The following is a 13,968-nucleotide window of genomic DNA, read 5'->3' on the forward strand; positions in this document are numbered from 1 at the left end:
GTGGTCATAATAATCTGGCCACTCAGTGTATGTATGTATGTATATATATATATTTAAATTAAAAAAATAAGTAAATAATAAAAAGAATATAAGAAAACAAAAAGAATCACTAAGAAGTACAAAAATGTACACAGCTTTTTAAGTCCCTAAAGCCAAGGAATCAGAAAATTGCTGGTGCTCTTATTTTCAATGAGCACATCTTGAAATACCACACTCTGGGAGTGGCAATTTCATCTCAGATAGATTTTTTGTTGTTGCTGTCAACCATTACTTTGGAACTAGACTTATTGATATTACCAATATTACCACAAACTGTGTATTCATTGAAACTTGTTCTTTTCTATTCCTTTTTTATGTTGAAAATATCTCCATAGTCCTTCTTGAAGACACTGCCACTAAGGGGGATTAAATTTTGTCTAAAGAAAAAGTGCACAATTTTCCCCATACTGTGGAAATGTTTAGGATGAACTGACAAAAAAAAAGCAAGAATTTGTAAATTCATTGGCAACTCTATATATTTTCTTCCCTCAGAATATCTTTGGTTATTCTCTATTGATTGGGAAGTCACTTCTCATTATTTTTTATTTCTATCATTTTTCTATAAATACTATATTTGAATTTTGAGGCAGGCCCTTCCCTTTGCTCTAACTGATGAACTGGATATCAAGTAGTACACTGTATGATCACTATAATATAGTACTTAAAGGGGACACACCAATACAAAGGCATAAGGTAGCACTTTTATTATAGATTCATATTATTACTGGGAAGTGTTAAAAGCCACTTTCTCTGGAAAACTCTAAGTATTCTTTACACATCCCTCAGATAAAAATTATAAAGTTGGAGGTACAGTAAAAAGTGATAAGAATAACATTTTAAGTGCTCTCCAGTTTTATGATTTTACATGTGTTTTTTCCTAATATATACTTATAAAAATAAAAAAGAAATCCAAAGGAATGTCTTATTTCACACCCACATTTCCTCAAACTCCATAGTCTTCAAACTCCTCTCCCACACCATTTTCTTACACATTCTACAGGTAGGAACCTATACAATATGAAGTTAATAAGTTGTCTTATCCCAGGACTATCTTAAAACATTACAAACACTCAATATATCCCTGAACAGGACTCTGGATGGTACTAAAAGGTCCTGATATGATATTTTATAAAACAAACACAAGCAAAAATTTTATGATGTAGTTATTCAACTGTACTGCCCAAAGGTATAAAGAAGGTCAATTCTCTTTAATATTCCCATTTCCCAGCACTCCAAAAATCTATTTCTTAAAGATATAAAATTATTTATGTTATTATTCCTCTATTCAAAAATCTACTCTCATATAAAGGAGATTCTATTTATGGGTCGTTTCTCAGATTTGCCATAGAATTCACACAAGTATAAGTCCTGTTTGTGTTTAATATCAGTATAATACTGATTTGTTTCTTAAGTTGATCTTTACCCTCCTATCAGGGAGTATAAAACTTTCCTCAGACTCACAATTAACTACCAAAATCAATACCATATGCTTTTAGCCCAGCCGGTGTGGCTCAGTGGTTGACCATCAACCTAGGAACCAGGAGGTCATGGTTCAATTCTTGGCCCAGGTTGCGGGCTCAATCCCCAGTACAGGGCATTGCAGGAAACAGCCGATCAATGATTCTCTCTTATCACTGATGTTTCTATCTCTCTCTCCCTCTCCCTTCCTCTCTGAAATCAATAAAAATATATTAAAAAACAACAACAACCATATGCTTTTGCTTATGACTTGTTTTGTTGTAAGAGAATATTTATGGCAGACTTCTACAAAAAGTTAGAATTTCTTTTAGAAACTTTAAAAAGAAATTGAAGACATAGAAAGATATGATTTTATAAGGAGCCACTATTTACCTGTACATGAATAGTCATCAATCCTGATGTATCCAGTTTTACAGATGCACATGAAGGAGCCTGGGGTGTTGACACACATGGTATTCTCGCGGCAGTAATGGCGCCCTTCAGCACATTCATCAATGTCTGTGAAGAAAAGGCAGGGGAAAGAAGTCAATAGTGGCCAATATTCTAGAGCAGGGGTGGGCAACCACTGGCACGCATGCCAAACATGGCACGCCAGTAACTTTTGCTGGCACGCGAAACCCTCTCTTATAATCTTCCATTTACAGTTTTTTTCTTAATATCGACTTTTTTATTTTTCAGATAAATTCAGTGTAGGTGCATCTTAGATAAATAAATAATTTTACATAACATGTATACATTAAAAATATGTATGTTTCATCACCATATACTGTGTTTTTGTCGCTCGAATGAATTTTATTATTTCTTCAAGGTTCTTCACATACGTACACCTTAAGAGATATCAAGTAGGTGTAACATGTTCTCAAAAAATTAGGGTTGGCACGCAGAAGAATTTTGAGTCAGAGATTTTGCTGGTTTTGGCACGCACTCACAAAAAGGTTGCCCACTCCTGTTCTAGAGTTTCTTATAATTTTCTTTGGCAGGGAGTAACAATAGTTACTAATTGAAAAGAATTTTTAAAAAGTATCCAAGTGCTGGCCAGTTTGGCTCAGTCAATAGAGCATTGGCCTGAGGACTGAAGGGTCCCGGGTTCGACCCCAGTCAAAGGCACATACCAGGTTGCGGGCTCAATCCCCAGTTGGGCGTGCAAGAGGCAGCCTATCAATGATTCCCATCATTGATGTTTCTATTTCTCTCTTCCTCTCCCTTCCTCTCTTAAATCCATAAAAATATGTTAAAAGTTTTTTTTTTAAAAAGGTATTCAAAACATCTTTAATAGGAATGTTTGGTGTTCAAATGACAGAAACTATAAAAGTTTTTCCAGCAGCTCTTTCTGAGGTTTCAAAGATGTCTATGTATTTCAACTTGCAGCATTCTAAATATAATTGGAAATTTCCAGTGCATTCATCTACCTGTGTGTGATTAACAGAATCAGAAAGTACAGATTGGGCTGCCTTACAGTCTTGGAAGCTTCTATTACTGAGCCTATCATATATTATTTTCTGATTCACTGGCAGTTCTGTACACTTGGTGAGACCCTGCAAGAGGTGAATAAAATATTCAAGATACACTAGGACTTCAATAACTTCACTTAGAGATATGAAACCAATAACATGTAGCTTATTAGAGATACAAGTAGAGATATAGCTATCCCAGTAAATGTCAGAACAGAGATGAAATTACAATGTAGAGACCTGAGATAAATGAGAAACTGTAAAATAAGGTATCATAGTGAAGAACTTCTATATTAATTCATACACCAAGTTTTGAGTATAAAGACTTACAAATGTTAAGCCATAATAGGCACTAGTACTAATTGGGAAGAATGTGAATTTTGACAATAAAACTGTCCCCATTTTATAGCACCTCTCTGCATGGAACATAAAGTATTTTACAAATATTTTATTATTATGTAAAACTCTTAATTAAGGGCCTTAATGCATTGACCAGGCAAGGTTCTTCTCCTCCAGAAATCTGCTTTCTCAAATCCTTGTGGCGAATTCATAAAGTAATGTTGTCCTCATTTGTACTATTAAGAGAAATGGATCAATTACAGGACATAGCCAGGTGAGCCACTACTAGAGAAGTCATGCTATTCATATAACCTCAACTATGCTCCCAGTCCAGAGAGCATCAAAAGAAATAATTGACACAACCTCAGGAAGCCATATTTTAGAGTTAGAGGTCTCTTGGCAATCATCTGAGCTAACTACATTTTTTTACAGATGGAAAAACTAAGATCTAGGTGGTTCTCAACCTTTGGGCCCTTTAAATACAGTTCCTCATGTTGTGACCCAACCATAAAATTATTTTTGTTGCTACTTCATAACTGTAATGTTGCTACTGTTATGAATCATAATGTAAATATCTGATATGCAGGATGGTCTTAGGCGACCCCTGTGAAAGGGTCGTTTGACCGCCAAAGGGGTCGCGACCCACAGGTTGAGAACCGCTGAAGAGACTCAATCTTCCACTCAACTTTTAAATGAAAGTCAAAACAATAAATTCCAAACCTCTTAGCATACAAAGCTCTTCCCAGTTTAACTCTTATTTTTCCATCTTTGTATCTTATGACCTCCCTCTCCTTCTCCCTCTCAGTGTTCTGGGCACACTGAACTTCTGATTATTCCTTGAATGTTCTTGCATAACTATGTGCCTTGGCTTATGCTTTCTCTTTACTCCCTCTCAGCCTACTACAACCCAGTGGCTCTGGTCCACCAGTGCACGAATCTGTCAGAAATCTGTTTAAATGTCTCTCTGTGAAAACTTCCCTAATGAAGTAAAATGCTCCCTAGGCAGTGTTCCCTTGGAAGTTTGTAAATGTTTACATTTTAGATCCATCCATTTTACCTTTTTAATTTTTGTGAGCCTCTTCCCCCCAATAAGCCATATACTCCTCGAGGGCAGGGATTGTCTGTTTACGTTTGTTAGCTCTGACTGCACATTATTTTATCTAGGATGCTTTTTAGAAACAATGGTTCTTGGGTCAACTCCCAACCCCCCACTCCATCCAAATTCTGATTTAATTCTCCTGGTGAAACACAGGCAATTTTTTAAAATCTTCTCCATGATGAATCTAATGCAGGAGTCAGCAAAATTTTTCAGTAAAGGGTCAGATGCTAGATATTTTAGGCTTTAGGAATCATCGGATCTCTGTTGCAACTTATTAACTCCATTGTTGTAGTGTGAAAGCAACCATAGACAATATGTATATAGTGTTCTAATAAAATGTTATTTATAAAAACATATGGGGAATAAAATTTGGCATGCAGACCACAATTTGATTAGCCCTGGACTATTGCATAACCGTGTTAAGAGGCACTGAGAATTTAATTCATTTTTGTATCCACAATACCTTGTAAGGTGTCTAGGACATTATGAGGTCAATAAATGTTACAGGATGAATGAATAAATGCTTCAAGGCTAGCTTAAGGAAGACCTAAGAACGGCTCTCAGATTTTCTGACTTATAGGATAATATTCTTTTCATGATAACATGCTACTTCTCAATATTTGCACTGCTCTGCAAGGAAAATACCACATTCAATTACAGTCTGAAAATTAAACTACAAGCAACCTGGGGGAATATGATGAAAAACTAATTTGCTTCCAGGGACTGAAGATCATAATAGGAATGATGGGATTATTGATGTGTTCAGCTTGATCAATAGACTTTAACCCCACTCCTCTGAGAGGGTGCTGTGGAGAAGAGGAAGCTACTGAGAGCCATGGCAGGAGTCCTCTGGGCTTATGCTTGGCCTCTGGAGGGATGGCCATGAAGTTCACGTGCACAAAGGCATGAAGAGTTCACCTTTGGGGATAAAACAACCGAGAATAATGAACATGACTCAGTGAAGACACCTTGGTTCTCAGAGGGAAGAATTACCTAATACACTGTGGAATCTGCTCAGAAGAAGAGTAGTTCCTGTGAGAGGCCACAGACCTTAGGGGAGTGAAGGAAGTAGCTTCAGTGCCTAGAGCAGGGCTAAGTCCTGGAGGAGGGAGCTTTAATTATTCAAGGCACTGCACCTCTCTCTAGACCAAGCATGTCAAACTCGCAGCCCGTGGGCCACATATGGCCCACAATGAATATTTTTGCGACCCAGCCAATATAACAGTATATAAGAAATGTTTTAATAAACGTTTGTAATTTAATTTTTACAATATCCTGTTATACATAAGTATTAATAATAAACTACAACATTTGCTAATGACTGGTTACTATAATCGTGTTGCATTCATTTTCCTTACACACCTTACGCAAAGGCGCACCATTTCTCTCCACTGATACTAACAGCGAATATTTTAGCAGCCAATTGCCACGTCATTAGTCCTGGACTGACTTGCTTGGTGTGTGCAACAGGAAATATTTCACTTTCGGAGAACAAGAAAAATAGGTTTATTTGCATTACGCTTATTAATTTGTGTAGTTATTTGGTGTCTGGTAAGTTAATGTTCAAGAAAAAATATTAATTTTTATTAAAATGTTCTATTATTTTATATTAACGATTACTCATTTATTTCAGCCCTTTGTATTCAGCATGTCTATTGAAATAAACCTACGTTTCTATGAAAATTGAAGCTTTTGTTTTTTTGCAGCCCACAAAACTTAAACCTTGTTTATTTGGCTCGTGTTAGCCTTGGTGTTTGACCTGCTTGCTCTAGGCAGTCTCCTAGGGAAGGACACCTAGCCCAGCAGGAGTAGCTACCAAACGTGGAAAACCAAACTCATAAGTATAGGTGACGCATCCCGCATCTCTTCCAAGAATACTACAGGAATGGGAATGTGGAGAGTACTAAATTCTATAGGAGGTGATGGGAAAAGACACAGTGACTTAGGATTATTTTTATTAATGTGACCCTAGTTACAGCCACACGCTATTGGAGAAGTTGGTTTATAGGAATAATTTGCTAAAGGGTAACACTCTAACTGTTGTTTGTTGTTGGGTCTACATGTTGGGAGACACTGGTCTACCAGTTTCCTTTTGTAAATGTTTCCCTTTTAAGCTAACATACGGTCAGAGAAAATGCAAAGTTGGGTCATAAACAAAAACAAGGGACCTAGTTAATGTGAAATGAAGCCTTTTAGGAACTTGAGGGATCTGGATCAGATAGAAATATTGGATCCAAGACCAAAAGATATGAAATGTCATGCCTATTTCTTGAAGCACTATTGTGAGGGGAAAATAAGTAAAATACCAAAACATATAATCTCAACACTGTACACCTAATCACCAATTGCCTTTTTAAATTTCTCATGCCCAATCTTCAGAAAGGGAACTCCCAAAGAGCCACATTTACATACCACAACTGCAAAGCTACATAAATGTCATTTCCACTGACATAGGCAGACACTCACAGGCACAAAAATGGCAAAACTAAAAAGGAAGCTGATGTAAAATCACGTTCAAACTTAGTCCAGGGTCTATTTTAGTTCCAAATCCCAATTCAAAAACGTAGTCAAATTTTCACAGTTCAATTCAATTCTCTACACTTTATTGAATGTCTTCTCTGTCCAAGTCTTTCATGGACTTTGAGTCATGTTGATGACCCTAAGAGTTAGAACTACAACATAGGTGGATAGTATGGGGAATTGAGTGTGCTTCCATATAACTTTCTCTTAAGCAGAGAGAGCTGCACCAAGTTGGAAAGGGTTGCCACAGAAGATATCTTCCTGCCAAATATTCAAACGTGAATTGGATGTGCTATAGAGAGAACAGCAAAGGGTGCTTTCACTGGACCATGTGGCTTTTACCATCTGTTCAAAATTTAGTACAGAGAGAGTTAAAGCACAGACCCTGTCTTGAAAGGGTTTACAATCCAGGAAACAATAATATCACCACCATCATCATCCAGTTGGGAGCATTCTACATTTTCAGCCTGCATTTTAGAGAGCAATATCTCTAGAGATTCATGGCTCCTTGAAAACAGAGTTTGGCATAGTCAGATAAGGCTCAGGGCCATTATACTACTGTACTCCCCCCAAGCCCCTCCTTAAATTCACAATGAACATGAGCCAATTACAGCTCTAGAATATCTAGTTTTTCTTTAAAAAGTTAATTTATTTATTCAACAAGTATATAATGGACATGCACCATGCCCAAGTTCTACATTAGGCAACAGGCAAATTCTAGCTGGAGAAATAATACTTAAATGACAATGTTATAAAGTGATACATACTATATAACAGGAACATATACGAAGTGCATTAAATGGGCAGCAACCAACTTTTTTAAATCACAGTGCTTGTTTGTTCTGAGCACCTATTAATGTAGAACACATTTGGGAATTTATATTTGGTGATATAAATCATTTTATAATTTTTCCTTCCCCCAACCTGAGGAGCTGATAACAAAATCAAGAAGCCAGAACATAATTACATAAATAACATCATGAGGTTTATGTTAAGTGAGACAAACCAAGAAAGAAAAAGAAATGAATAGAAAAGAAAAGAAAAAAGAAAAGAAAAGAAAAGAAAAGAAAAGAAGAGAAAAGAAAAGAAAAGAAGAGAAAAGAAAAAAGCATGCACTACAAGGAGTGGTATTTAGAGGAAGGTTGGTGACTAGGGCATAGACATTTGACGGGAGTAGCAGGGCTTGAGGTGGATTTTGAAGTAGGCCTAAAGCAACAGATTTGCACAAAGTTGGAGGGGCTGCCACAGAAGAGAATTTCCTGTCAAAGTGAGATGCTCAAAGATGAGTGGGAGTACTGTAGAGACTCAAGTCTAGTGTAGCCGGCACAAGCAGGAGCATATAAAATGTTGAGAAACTGAATATTCCATCTGATTGGAGTTTGCACAGAAAGAAGAAATGGAAATACAGTTATGGGATAAGAGGTACAATGTGCATACACATAATTATACAACAAATATGAGGAAGGTTTAATATTTGCTCTGATATAAAGACATTAACGCATTTAGAAGAAAGGGAGTAGGGAAATGGCACAGAAAAATAAATCTCACAAGAGTTGGTAAGTTGGTGCAATCGTGGAGTTGATAAGTTGGTGCAATCGTGGAGTTGATAAGAGTGGTACAATCAAGGAGAGAAGAATGTTCATAAATGAATAAAAGTCTGAGTCTTAGGTGGTTACTAAATTAAAGACTTAGTTCTCCATATTACTTATCAATGTCTGAAAATATCCAAAGTCACCTATTAAATTATTTGTTAATATGTCTGTTATCTATAATAATAAAAGCGTAATATGCTAATTAGACTGGATGAAGCCAGGGTTATGAGGGAAGCCTGGGTCCTGGGTCTGGGGTACCAGAGGGAAGCTGGTGCCGGCAGCCAGGGGAAGGAAGGCCTACTCTTGCACAAATTTTGCGCATTGGGCCTCTAGTCTATTTATATTGAAATATAAGATTCAGGAGGATCTGTTCTAGAACAATGGCTGGCTCTCATGAAGTATCTGCTGAATTAATCTTTTCATGGCTTTTCATCTAGAAGGGAAAAAAAATAAGTATCCTTATTCATACTAGTCTGACCCGGAGCTCAACTTGGCAGTACAACCTTCTTCCCAGTACATAGTTACTCTGACATGGGCTTTCTGTGGGAACAGTGAACATAAGCCATGGTGATGAAATCGTCTTGCATAGTGGAAGCACTGCAGTGGGAATAAAGAAACTTAGATCCCAGCCCTTGGCTCTATTATAAACCTGACAGGCACTTCACTGTCTGGACATTAATTCCATTATCTACAACAGCACAGACTACACATTCCCATCATTACCAGTCCTCACACTTCAGTATGAGGTTGCAGTAGGGAATCCGATTCTCCAGAACCCTGTAGGATGCACAGTCATACTCCACCAAACTTAAAAAGCAGAAGTAAACAGTATCTCTTCTACCTGAACAACTTCTCTTGCCTCAGGATAATTCAAGCTGATCTACTTTAAAACAGAAATTTATACGTTTATAAATTCCCTTTTATCCTATCTGAAAGCTGAGGCCAACTTTGTAATTATTGCGAATCACCGATTTTTAGATCTGAAAGGAACTTTAGAAATCATCTAACCGAACCCCAGTCATTTACGATGGACGAAATGGAGGCAGAGATGCCAGAGACAAACTAAAGAGATAGCAGGGATCCTATCAGGACACTTTTGTGAGTCACATTAAAAACTTCGGACTTCATCCCAATGTGAGATAGGAAAGCTTTTAGGAAAGGAATATTTGAATTAGATCTGTGTTTTTTAATATCATCTTAGAGCAAAAGTAAAACAGTTAATGATTGGCAATCATAATGAGAACACTGTTTCCAGACCCCAGGTCCCAAAGTAATGTTCCTTTCGGCCTATAGACTGGTCTCCACACTAGCCGTAGAGGCCGTGGGCACACATGCTCCCTCTCTTCTGTGTTTCTGCCACACAACCTAGCTAGCTCCCCCACAATTCCTTTTTTACTGATGCCATTAGAAAAAAGCATGCTGTGTTTCTAAGGCACAGCATTTATCTCATTTTGCCCTGTAAAAAAAATTATATTAATATGTTGATGAACACTAATGCCTTCTTGCTCAGCCAATAAAATCATGCAGCTCAACTGCAAGAATTCCACATACAGAAGACCTAATACCGATCAGTATGGGCTATTGCTAAGTGTTGGCTGTGAAAAATTGGCATGGCAAAGTTGGCAAAGAAATCAATAGAAAAAGGCTAAGTTCTGAGAAATGAAATTTTGGAAAAAAAATTTGACTAACATTTGGGAAGATAAGAGTATTTTTTAAAGATAAAAAATTAGCAAGTGTAAATAGGCTGCTCAGTGAAAAATCAGTAAAGAATAAATTAAAATGTCATTTACAAATAAGCTAACATTTAAAGGAATTGCCAGTAACAATGTTTTTAAGTCAGTGGCATTAATAAGTTTGTTTACCAAATATTAATTGTTATGTATTAAATACTATATCTATCATGTTACTAAAACATATGATTTTTGATATTTCAAAAAATAACCATACATTTATTTCATTTATTTTTAAAAATTCACTCATTGTAAATTGTATGGTACATTCTTCAAGAAGAGTAAAAGCTATATCAGTTTTTTTAGTACTATTAATAGAATATATTATTCCTACCTTTGGAATTCCTGAATTTAAATATATTTATGGATCCCTAGCCAGTTTTGCCCAGTGGATAGAGCATCAGCCTATGGACTGAAGGGTCCCAGTTTTGATTCCGGTCAAGGACTAGGGAGAAGTAGAATTAGCCAGGTGAGATGGGAACGAAAGAGTATTTCAAACAAGGAACTATGTGCAAATGCTAGAAAATGAGAGAATTTCATAGATTCAAAGAATAGTAAAACAATTGATGCGGCTAATGAAGTAAGCAGGAGGCAGCCATTCAATGATTCTTTTTCATCATTGATGTTTCTATTTCTCTCTCTCCCTCTCCCTTCCTCTCTAAAATCAATAAAAATATATGTAAAAATAAAATAAAATATATATGGAAACATGCAGAAGAAAAATCTTAGACAAGGTTGAGAGTGGATCATAAAAATAATGCCTTTGGGAACAGATGAGATAATTTGAAAAACGAAGAAACAGAGGAAACAAAGCAGGAGTAGTTTATCCATGTAAGTAATATCCATTGAATTCCTAGTATGTCCAATATATTTACTTTTACACCAATGGCAAAGCCTTGAATAAAACAGCTGTAGCATCTGTCCTTGTATAGCTTATGGTCTTTCTAACAAAAGAGACAAATAATACTTTTAAGAATGTTATGGGAGTCCGGCCTGCATGGCTCAGTGGTTGAGCATAAACCTATATGAACCAAGAGGTCACAGTTCAATTCGTCAATGCATATACCCAGATTGTGGGCTTGATCCCCAGTGAGGAGTGTGCAGGAGGCAGCCAATCAATGATTCTCTCTCATCATTGATGTTTCTATCTCTCTCTTGCTCTCCCTTTCTCTCTGAAATCAATAAAAATAGATTTTAAAAATAAAATATTAAAATACTATGGGGGATTGATAAGAATAGTGCCATGGGGAGGGGGGGGTGAGAGTTTCAAAGCTAGTCTTATGGCAAGGTAAAAATTCGAGGAGGACGTGACACCTAAGCAGAGGACTAGGGAGAAGTAGAATTAGCCAGGTGAGATGGGAACGAAAGAGTATTTCAAACAAGGAACTATGTGCAAATGCTAGAAAATGAGAGAATTTCATAGATTCAAAGAATAGTAAAACAATTGATGCGGCTAATGAAGTAAGCAGGAGCTACTCTGTGCGGTGATCTTACAAAGTATGTACAAGAGTTTGACAGTATCTTATGATCAACAGCAATCTATTAAAGTTTTTAAATCAATTTTTAATACATCATATGTGCACAGGGAATAGAATTTTACAGACACAATAGAATGCACAATAAACATAAGTCTGGCTCTTAGCCGCTCAATTCTCCCACTCCCAATCCCTGAAGCAACCACTGTTACCAATTTCCTGTGCAATCTTCCAGAGATATTCTACACCCATAGAAGCACATGCATGGGGGGAGTGGGGTAGTGCTTCACCTCTGAAGAATGTTAAGTAGTCAAATGAGGTGACATGAGTTGCTAAGCAAGACCTGGATTAGAAAAGAGCAAAATTGGAAGCTAGGAGGACGCTCACTTAATAATCTGGATTCCTGTATCTGTGGACAGTATATTGTAGTTAAATATACAGAGAGTGCGGCAGATTCGAATGTATGGGATCTACAATTGATTGCACTTTCAGATTGACTGGATACCTACAGATGAGGGAGGGAAGCTCCCAATGATAACATCCTCCTTTCTTAACAACTGGGTGGATCTCTAATGTGGGGAACGGGAGGAATATATGTGGGTGACAGAGAAGGATGGTTTTAGTTGTGTTGAAATTGAGGTGCTTATGGCATATCCAAGTAGGAGTGTCCAAGAGGCAGTTGTGGGCCTGGAGTTCAGGAGAGAGGATAGGACTGGAGGTCAAAATTTGGGAGTCTTAAGCACAGAGAATGCAACTAAAACCATGGTCTTACACAACATCACCCAGGGAGAAGGTGCAGAATGAGAAGGAAAAAATTAAGATGGAGCTCTGAGGAACTCCAGCATTTAAGGGGCAACTAAAGAAAGGAGACTGAGAAAGATGGCTCAGGCAGGTAGCAGCAAAATTAGAAGAGTGTTGAGAGCAGACAAATGTCAAAATAGTGGTCAACTCCCACCTTTTCAATAAACCTTCTATATTTGAGGAAATCACTATCTCCCCAAGAAAAAAGTCACAACTGAAATGTTCAGTGTACTTGGCAGCTAGGACATAATCCTGGAACCTAGGATTGCAGTCAGGAGCACTCAGGCAAAGCCAGCTCAGAAGAGAACTCATGACTAAGCAAGGCTGTGAGATCTTCCAGCAGGTGCGATGGAGAAAGCAGTCAGCACTGAGGGTGGTAGCAGTGGCCTAGCTTCTGGAGTCCAGTCCTGGGAATCATCAGTGAAAAGCATGCAATGTTTTTGTGACTTGTGTTGTCAACACTAAGAGGCCAGGGTAGCGGGATTTGTGCCCATGTGTGATAGGTGTTGCCTTAGTTGAACATCATCTAAACTGTCCTCCCATATATATTGTGAGCCACCTAACATCCCTCAATATATTCCTTTTCTGTTTAAATTGCAAGAGTGAATTCTGTTGTTTGCAACTCTGATCCCTGATCAATACAATGTAGTAGCATGAAGAGAAGGTAAATAAGTGTTTGAAGGAGGGAGTGATCAATAGAATTAATTGCTGCCTAGAGGTCAAGCAAGATACAGATGAAAGATGTCTGATTTAACAATATAGTTAGAAGTTATCTGTGACCTTGGTGAGAGTAGTTTGGAGGGGATACGAGATGAAAAATCTAGACTGAAGTGGGTTAAAGAGAGCACATAGCTTGAAGAAATGGAGACACTGAAAGTAGATCACACCTTTAAAAAATGTGGCTATAAAGGGGAAGAGGAGCAATAACACAAAAGCTAGAAGGAGATGTGAGGTTTAGGGGAAAACTTGATCATATTTAAATGCTGACTGGAGGGCGCTGGCTGACGTGGCTTAGTTGGTTGGAGCATCATCCCATACACCAAAAGGTCATGGGTTTGATTCCCAGTCCGGGCACATACCCAGGTTTCGGGTTCTATTCCCAGTCGGATGCATGCAGGAGGCAACCAATTGATGTTTCACTTTCATATCGATGTTTTTCTTTCTCTTGCTCTCCCTTCCTCTCTCTCTAAATATCTATTTTTTTAAAAGCATATCCTTGAGGATTAAAAAAAATTAAATGCTGATGGGAGGGAGTGAATAGAAAGATGTTGAGAGGATAATAGATGGCAAGTTTCCTCTGAAGAGAGGAAGAGATGGGATTCAGTACTCAGATGGACCCATTACTCCTAGGAGGAGTGGTATCTATTCCACTGACACTAGGGGGAGGGAAGGAAGGGTGAGTGTGAAGCATGTGGGTTTATGTAATGGGAGCAGGAGGATGAG

The 13,968-nt window shown here is 37.6% G+C and overlaps 1 protein-coding gene across 4 annotated transcripts in view; it reads right to left on the reverse strand.

The window, feature by feature from the left end:
* NELL2 (neural EGFL like 2) overlaps positions 1 to 13,968 on the reverse strand; it is a 369,972-nt gene that overhangs the window by 152,192 nt on the left and 203,812 nt on the right. For all 4 annotated transcript variants that reach the window (XM_005881704.2, XM_005881706.2, XM_014529575.1 and 1 more), the window contains exon 14: positions 1,891 to 2,016. In XM_005881704.2, the coding sequence (XP_005881766.1) occupies positions 1,891 to 2,016 (126 nt within the window). The remainder of the gene's footprint in view (positions 1 to 1,890; positions 2,017 to 13,968) is intronic.

Source organism: Myotis brandtii, unplaced genomic scaffold (assembly GCF_000412655.1).
Source record: "Myotis brandtii unplaced genomic scaffold, ASM41265v1 scaffold686, whole genome shotgun sequence".
In the NCBI taxonomy this organism is placed as follows: Eukaryota; Metazoa; Chordata; class Mammalia; order Chiroptera; family Vespertilionidae; genus Myotis; species Myotis brandtii.